General features: G+C 43.9%; 1 protein-coding gene across 1 annotated transcript in view; it reads right to left on the reverse strand.

Moving 5' to 3' along the window:
* me1 (malic enzyme 1, NADP(+)-dependent, cytosolic) overlaps window positions 1–6041 on the reverse strand; it is a 136103-nt gene extending 130062 nt beyond the window's left edge. Inside the window, exon 1 of the mRNA XM_037677157.1 lies at window positions 5826–6041. Coding sequence (XP_037533085.1) covers window positions 5826–5942 — 117 coding nt within the window. The 5' untranslated portion in view covers window positions 5943–6041. The remainder of the gene's footprint in view (window positions 1–5825) is intronic.
* Between the last annotated feature and the right edge of the window lie 3546 nt (window positions 6042–9587).

A 9587-nucleotide genomic window follows, 5' to 3' on the forward strand; every position in this document is an offset into this window, starting at 1 on the left:
GATTCTGCTCCATCGTCACCACTGGCTGCACTTGTCAAGTCACCTTGTGCAGATCCAGATGAATGACCATCAGATTGGCCCCATCATACTGACACAGTTTGCTTCAGAGGTCAAACTGCATCCCTGATTAGCTGTTAAACGCTTTTATTGTTGTTTTTCAGGGCAGCAGCAGGCGGAACAAGCATCAGAGAGCCGCTCTGAGAGCTGACATGCACACAGATGCCTCATTAAGGTGTGATCAAGCAAAGGGACAGAGGACTTCTGTGGCGCGAGGCCTGCACTCCGCTCACCAACACAGGGATCCCTTTCTACACCTCATACCCCACTTCACCTTTTTACTGCACGACAAGCGCGCACAAAATACACATATAATATCCGGTTTCGCCTCAACTGATGGAGGAGGAGGGCATTGGGTGTCCAAACATCTGTGGTGCAGGCGTATGTGCACGTGATTAGAGGGAAATCTGAGCCTGTCGATGTGAGGAGAGGCTGCTTTCAGCGCTGCATCCCTCAGCATCAATTAGCAGGTTGTGCTGGGCCCGGCCCCTGTTAGAGGTGAAGTGGACTGGCTAAGAGAGGTAAACACACCTTATCCCCAGGGCTCGCTGGAGTCGAGAGGAAGCCAACAGTGTGCCACTGCCTCAGCCACAATGGCCGGCTTGTGTCAGGACCCTAACACGCCATAGCAATCATTTCCTACCTTCTCCTCCAATTCCCTTGCCTCTGGTTCACATGTAGCTCTGACAGTGGAGGCTTCACCTGGCTGCATAACTAACCTTTTTTCCTGATGTGACTCTCACCTGAACAAACAGTGCTTGGGGTCACTTTAGCCTCCTGATGAAAGCATGAAGGTTCACTGGGTGCAACCAAAAGCTATAATTTGTGTCCTGGGATCGCCTCTAACCTCAAAATTTATTTTGGCCAATACAGATTTTTTTTCCCCTTTTGCTGGCCAAACAGAACGATTTGTGTAAAGTGGAAACAAGCAGGCCTCATTTTTGTTTTCTGATTAAAGTTTGTGTATTCGTAGTCTGCTGAAACCACTTTTTATGCCCTGAAACAATGCAATAACAAACGTCGAGCTCGTTTAAAACAACTGTTTTCAAAGTGAGAAGAAAAGCCACCTTGTAAAAAAGAAGAACAAAAAGACTGCAGCTCTTGTAACGTTCACTCTTTACACCAGCCAAATAAACACAAGAGAAGAAACGAGCAGCGAGTGGACTGCATGTGAAAATGCTTATTAAACTGAAATTTTAGCCTTTTGTGAAGCTGCAGCAGCTTACAATACTGTAACCTTTGAGCTACGGCTAATCAGACGGTTTGGAATGAAACAGACAAAATGCAGAACACCAAATCTCATTTATATAAACAGCCAGTAATAATATGAAGATTAACACTTCAGCAGCTGAAAATGTGTCTTTTTTTAATCCTCTTTCACCTGTTCCCTTTAGGAGTCACTACAGTAGAACATCTGCCTCATCTCATCCCATTTCTAGCATCCTCCTGTGTCACACAACACTCTGCAGACCATCCTTCATCTCTGGCATTTCCATATTCAACATCCTTTCTCCAATATATCAACTATCCTTCCTGTGCACGTGTCAAAACCAGTCCCCCTCTAAACAAACGGCTTAACCTGAGCTGTCCCTCTGATATACCACCCCTGTCCTTTTCAGTCTTTCCCAGTTAACATCTTAGCAACTTCATCTTCTCCATCTTCACCTCTTGTCTTTTGTATTTATCTCACTACCATCTTGCAAACTTTTCCTTTCTTAGGGGCAGCTGGGGCTGAGTGGTTAGAGCAGTTATCCTCCAATGGGAGAGTTGGGGGTTCAATTCCACCAGCAGTTGCATGTTGAAGTGTCCCTGGGCAAGACACTGAACACCTCATTGCCTCCGATGTGTGTCCCATCAGTGTATGAATGTGAAAAGCTCTGATTATTCTCTACAGATTCAGATCTAGTAGAGTGATGTATGAACAGGTAAATGAGACAGATTTTACTGTAAAATGCTTTGAATATCTTGACAAGATAGAAAGGTGCTGTATACTAAACAGATTCTGGTCACAACTTGAGACATCGTAGGACTGTGAGCATCAGTGCACACAGGACTCACCTACACAGGAGCTTTTCTCCAGCCACTGTTCAATTAGTGGCACAGGACATTAAATATGGCAGGAACTATTCAGTGCTGCAACACAAAATGTGATAAACGGGCAGCATCTAAACTGAACTTAGACAATTTTACATTTGTTTTAATTGTACATTGTTGCCTAGTTTATCTTTAATTTTTTATCTTTTTATAAACTTTTACTATTCTTGAGTTGGAGAAATGCACAAACACTCTGATGTGCTTATACTAATGCATCTGTGCAAATGGAAAAAATTATATTCTGTACGTGCAGTCCATTCACCTCTCTTTTCACTCCTGCAGCTCTCTTCTCGTCACAAATCTCCCAACACTTGTCTCCATCCTGTCTATACCTTCTTCTTCACCTGTCTCTTTAGATAGTTGACCCTTGAACCCCTGAACACCTTGCAGCTTCATTGTTTCACTTTACATCTCATTCAGACACATGGATTCTGGTTTGGTCTCCACTGACCATCACTCCTGTTTTCTCTAAAGCAGACTTCCACTACCAGCCTAAGCCTTCCTCAACAAATCCTACAAAACTATTCTATTATTTTCCACTTTGGAGTGAGCTGTTGGGGGAAGAATCAGTTTTGTGTTGTGTGTTTCCTTGACTGATGAAGCCTTCTGGATGGAAGGTGAAACGTTTCAGCACAAAATAAGAAACTGTCCAGATGACCCGACTGAAAATTGTTGGGTTGTATACCTGGATTATTGAGCATGGACTTTGTTGGTATTCTATTAACAATTCTATCACATAACTAGACTTTTAAGTCTTTGAGCCTCAGATAAACTACATGGTATGTTAAGTGTTGCCAGGACTGATGTGGAGATCAGCACCTTTAAAACCAAGCTTTCAGAACAACGCCAACCTGAACCCTGGCCAAAGGACTTCTGTCTGCAGCCTGAAGTAATCATCAGATTATGTACAAAAACTGTGTTCAGAAACGTAATATTTTTGTAAGTGAATGGAAAAATATGTAATATGTATGTGATACAAAACAAACAAACATCTTACTGATGGAAAAAAAAAATTATCTAGTTTTTCCACAGTAAAAGAAACCAACCATGCTGTCAAGAGCAAACTGAAACAAGAGGAGAAGGAAGTTTACCAGCTGGTTAAACACAAGAACTAACTAGAGAGTTCCTGGAGAAACTCCCACTGTCCCTCCTCTGGACATGTCCAAACCATCTCAGTCTGGTCTCTAACTTTATCTCCCAGTTGTTCAACCTGTGCTGTACCTCTGATTATCTCATTCCTAATCTTATCCATTCTTGTCACTCCTAAGGAGAACCTCAACATCTTCATTTCTGCCACTTCCAGTTCTTTCTCCTGTCTTTTTGTCCATGTCTCTGTCTCCAGACCATACAACATAGCTGGTCTCACCACTGTCTTGTAAACTTGTCCTTTGACCTTTACTGGCACCCTTTTGTCACAAATCACTCCTGAAACTTTTCTCCATCCACTCCATCCTGCCTCGACTCCCTCTTCACCTCTTTACCACACTCCCCAGTTTCTTGGACAGTGGACCCCAAGTCCTTGAAGTCCTGCACCTTTGTGACCTCTGCTCCTTGTAGCCTCACTGTTCCACCAGCCTCCATCTCATTCACACACATAAACTCTGTCTTACTACGGCTAACTTTCATTCTTCTTCTTTCAAGTGCATACCTCCACCTCTCCAAGTTCTCTTCCACCTGTTCTCACCACAGATCACAATGTAATCTGCAAACATCATAGTCCAGATGTGATATGCCATGGTAACTCGACATGCGAATGAAAGTAATAGCACACACAGTCTGAGCCGGTCACTTTGATATAAAATGTGTGGGGGTACACATTGCGGTTCAGGCCACATTAAAGTTGATAGAAGAGCAAGACCCTTGTCAGGTGGATACTAATACAGTAGGTGGCTGCATTAGGCAGTCCCTGACAAAAAGACACCCACAGAAACTCAGAGTTAAAGAGGAAGTGATTGCAGACACAGTTTGGGTAAAACATGTTATGTAATATCCTCTTGAACTGTGTCAATAGTGAGAAAGTTTGGCGCAGGACTAAACTTCAAGATGAGGGTTTTTTTGTTGTAAATACATAAAATAAAATAAAAATCACTAAAGAGGATGTTGCTACATTTAAACTGCATTTACTCTGGTCCAGACTAATATCTGTCTTTCTCAACACAAAATGTATATACTGTAATTGAGAAACAGAAATTCTCAGGGATATTTTAAAAACCAAAATCATCTAAAGTGGAATTAGGTTTGTTTCATTCATTCTTTAATCTTATCTTTAGCAGAATCTAATATCTCCATTTCTGGCTGAATGAATCACTGATATACAAACAAATTTTAAACATCGCACTTACACACAAACTACTTTTTCCACACAGTTATACACTGAAAAACACATACAAAAAAAAGGACCAATGCACAGTTTCTATTTTTTTTAGAGTTTTCCCGAGCCGTCATGAACAAACAGGTCAGCGTGCGGCAATCAGCTCCCCACACAGATAGTGACTTCTTTCAACTCCACTATCACATTTTATCAGCCTGCCTGGCAGCTCACACAAGAGCGGTGGACGGACTGCAACCTTTTATCAGCCGTGAACAGCTCTCATTGTGAAATATACTCTGAACATACTCTGGGTGTGTATTCTTGATAGTACAACTGTAAATGAATCACCAAACAAACCAGAATAAATAATGAGAGACCAGAAAACAGCTCCGAGGGTAAAAATAGACTGGTACAAGAGCTGAAACTGAGCTTGGCTGGGATTTTAAAAAGAGATGGACTCAGTGTTTGCATAAGGCCAGCTGTCTGAGGGTCAGTCAGCACCATGGACAGAGAGCCCGTGGCCCCAGCTTGACCTCTGGGGCCCCGTCCCACCACTGCAACAAACAACACTAGAAAGCTCAAAGGGCAGTGAAACACATCATTGTTATAGATGTGCACCTGGCAGAGGTAACAGAAAAAGATCCACTGTTGATGCTCTTTTGACATGCAGAGTCACACCAGTGTCTCGTGATGTACAAGAAACTTACTCAGCATTATTTTGTTGATGACAGTGCAACTTTTTGCTGACTCCTGTTCCTCCTTAAGGAACATGAATCGGTTTTATTTATATTTGCATGATGTTAAGCCTGTTACAGGAGGTTAAATCATAGTGTCCATTATTATTCTCACAGCACTGTCTCTGCAGCAGCAGAGGGTTGAGGACAGAAGCCCCTCTCTGTGTGGCAGCAGCGTTTGGACATTTTAAATCTAAATATAACCCTCTGAAGCTGGCATCCTGGCTAATGTTACACACACTTGTTGCTCCACAGCTCAGTCAGAAAAACAAGACAGTCATTGTACACTTGTTGCTCCTTTGTAGCTAAAGGGTAAAAAACAAACAAGAGTCAGTTATGTGTGATACTAACTAGGTAGAAAATGTTAGCCTTGTTGCAAGTTTAAACAGTCGTTATCAGTTTTAACTCGTCCCTGGTGAGATTTAACACGCTCAGAAACTCGACCAGACTTTGTCTCTCACATTATCACAGAACACAGCTGTAGTTCATCTTATTTTGATGTTTTAGAGTGAGCGTGTTGGCGCTCAAAGTTGTAGTTTAGTTATTTCCGACAGCATTTGAACGCACCTTGTGAACCGTTCGTTCACTCGAACGAGCAGGAGCGGATTAACGTCCGCGAGCGCGCTCACCTTGTTCAGGTGGGGGGTTCGGGTCACATCGTAGCCCCTCTTCTTGGTGTAAGCGACGGCTTTGTCCTTGGATCCGTGCATCTCCGTGTCCACAGACTCCCCCCGGACATGAGCCATGTTGCTGCTGTCGCCTCTTTAAATAGAGCCACTCTGGGGCCGTGAACTCATCAAGTGGATGCGCGGGTCCGGGTCCAGGTCTGTGTCTGGTTTAAGAAGGCTCCTTATCAGTGCAGCTGATTCACTGTGATTAACTGAAGGTCGGGGACGTGCACAGTCTGCTGTGTGTCCTAACAGGAAGTGGAGCACACGCAGTCATACAACACTGTTTAAAATGTTTTAAACCCTAAACTGCTGAATTAATTCAGCTCTGCAGGGGTCAAGAAGGTGTCTGTACAAACTGGGTAAAACCCAAGAAAATTATGGACATTAGGCTGGAGGACTTTTACCAAAAGTCACTTTACCTGTGAGGTACTGCCAGGATCTGTGGAGTTTTTATTTATTTATTTATTTATTTACCATACCATACCATTTTATTTATAGAGCACTTAAAACAGCTACAAGGCCAACCAAAGTGCTGTACAGACAGAACAACAGACAACACACAAAACATATACAAAATGAGGTAAATCAAAAATATAGACATAAAATTGATGCAGATAATAAATATGATGACAAACTAGTGTGGAGCATACAAGTTCAAAACACAGATCATCTGGTGTTGAAAGCTACTGAATAGTAGTGAGTTTTTAAACGGGATTTGAAAATCAAGAGGGAGGGGGCCTGTCTGACAAGCAGAGGTAACTCGTTCCAAAGTCTTTGTCCTGCTACAGAGAAGGCCCTGCTGTCTCCTCCGCGCTTAAGACGAGTTCCTGGAACTGTGAGGAGCAACTGGTCCGCTGACCTCAGGGAACATGGATGGACATTCAATTGTAGCAGATCAGAGAGGGGGGGGGGGGCTGTTCAGTGATTTGTAGACATACAGAAGTATTTTGAACTGGATTTGAAGGTGAACCGGTAGCCAGTGCAGTGAGGCCAAAACTGGTGTGTGCTCTCTTTTGCCTGTACTGGTTAAAAATCGGGCTGCTGCATTCTGGACCAGTTGTAGTCGTGCAATGGAGGTCTGACTGATACCACACAGGAGTGAATTGTAGTAATCAAGCCTAGATGTAATGAATGTATGTATTACTGTCTCCAAGTTATTTTTGGACAATATGGGCTTCAGTTTAGACAGCTGCCTCAGTTGGAAGAAACATGATTTAACAATCATGTTTACGTGACTGTTAAGTTTCAGGGAAGGGTCCATTATCACACCCAGATTAGTGACTCTTTGTTTTTGGTATTTGGTTATTTTTGTTGGCCTTTTGGGTTTATTGTTAGGTTTATTCCTTTCTAGTTTTTTTTTTTCTGTTTGCCTGTGCATCAGTTAATTTGATCTCAGTTCAGCTCCTCAGTCCTGCCACGCCCACTCACACCTGTCCCTGTACCATTGTACCAATATTGTAGGCTCAGTTGCCTCCAACCATCTCATCATCCAGTCCTTCAGTTTATCCTCACTCATCAGTTCGCCAGTGTGCGTACATCATGTTCTCCTCAAGGTTTATTTTTTAATTTTATCAGTTTGCGAAGAGATGTAGCTAAAGCCAGATACAGCCTCTAGCCTTCACTCAGTTGCAGTTTAGCCCCGAGTTGTAGCATTTGATATCAGTGGACTCTGACAGGACTCTAATGTTGGGAGTGTCAGCGACCATCAGCCCAGTGACATAAATGCACTACTGATGTATGACCGACAACAGCTTCTGGATCTTCATTTTTCTGTCATCGATGTTGCTTATTTGGAACAATATGAGCGTACCTCTGGACCCCCCCCCTCCCCCCTGCTGGCGGACATGCTAGCTTACCTCCGCTGGGTTCCTCACCTCCCTGCCCGGAGACATCGCTTCAGACACCGGGGAAAACGTGCTGGGCAGCTGGTAAAGCTTAAAGCCATGCGCGCTGCCTCTTCCTCTGCAGCTGGTGGCCATGGTTTCCATCACCAGCTTCCCGCGTGCCCGGACCAGGTAAACAACGGGAGTTGTCGGCCGGTGCGCAGCTCGGACCGACCCAGAGGGGCTGTTATTGAAAACCTGCGGCCATTGGCGCAGGCAAACTTCACCGCTGCTGGCTCTACTTTGGACAGTATCCGGATGTGTTTGGTCAATGCAAGATCTGTTACCAACAAAACTTTTATCCTCAGGGACTACTTTCAAGAGTATGAGTTGGACTTTCTCTGCATCACAGAGACTTGGATGTCTCCGGGTGAGTCCAGTGCCTTGACAGAATTATTACCACCGAACTGTCTGTGTTTTAACGCCCCGCGGCCATCAGGCCGGCACGGTGGTGGATTATTAACAATATTCAGATCAACTTTTGACTGTAAACAATTGCCCATCCCAGTTTCCCGCACCAACTTTGAGCTGAGCGTCTTTGGACTGGGCAATTCGCCTCCGACGTTATTTGCACTCGTCTACCGCCCACCTCGATCTAAGGTTTCATAAATGAGTTTTCTGACTTCTTGGCTGAAATCACACCAAAATATAATCATGTTTTTATTTTTGGGGACTTTAATTTGCACGTGTGCTGTCCTGAGAAGCCCTTGTTTAAGGACTTTTTAGATTTATTGGACTCATTTAATCTAACACAGCATGTAAACGGTCCCACCCAAGAGCGCGGACATACACTGGACCTTGTTTTAACTCATGATATGACTGTTAGTAATCTTGAAATTGGTGATAATGTTTTTTCAGACCACATGCCAGTCCGGTTTGAGTTTACCCTCCCCCATCTAACACCTAAGCCGTGCATTCCTGCACGTCACAGCTGGGCCATTAACCACTTCACTGCCACACGTTTTACAGATGTTTATAACTCTGAAATGATAATTCAGCCCCCGGTGTTTCTCACCACCACTGAGGAGCTGACATCCCAGTTCAACTCTGTCTGCTTAAAGACTCTGGATCATGTTGCACCTGTTAAAACTAGAAAATCAAAACTCAGAGCAGAACCTTGGCTGAGTGATGTCACCAAGGCCGTTAGGCAGCAGTGTAGGAGGGTGGAGCGAAAGTGGAGGAAAGACAGGCTGCAGGTCTCTTTTCAAATACTTGAGTTGGCACTGTTATCAGAAAGCAGTGAAAGCTGCTAAATCCAAATACTTTTCTGATATCATAACCTCAAACTCTCACAACCCACGTGTCCTCTTCTCCACCCTAAACTCTGTTCTCCACCTCACTGAACCATCACCTCTGGAAGCCTCGACTGAGCTGTGCGAGAACTTCTTACATTTCTTTTTGGAAAAAATTGCTACCACCCGGGCTCTCATTTCCCCTCCAACTCATGACCCATCCATCCCACCTCAATCTGTAGCTCCTTTTGACCATTTTGAACCCATCACTCTATCTTCTCTAGAGCAGGTCATGTGCAGCTTGAAACCTTCTGGTTCCCCCTTTGATGTGGTCCCCCTTCGACTACTAAAGGAGGTTTTTCCCACTCTAGGTCCGTCCATTCTTGCCATAGTAAACAGTAGTTTATCCACTGTCGTGGGGCCAAAAATATTTAAACATGCTGCTGTCCAGCCTCTCCTGAAAAAACCAAACCTTGACCCCTCAGTCATGTCCAATTTCCGACCTGTCTCCAGACTCCCATTTGTTTCTAAACTACTGGAGAAAATAGTCGAGTCCCAGTTGAAGTGCTTCCTGGAGGGTCACGCCATCTTAGAGCTATTCCAAT

Source organism: Nematolebias whitei, chromosome 5 (assembly GCF_014905685.2).
Source record: "Nematolebias whitei isolate Nwh7 chromosome 5, NemWhi1, whole genome shotgun sequence".
Classification (NCBI taxonomy): Eukaryota; Metazoa; Chordata; class Actinopteri; order Cyprinodontiformes; family Rivulidae; genus Nematolebias; species Nematolebias whitei.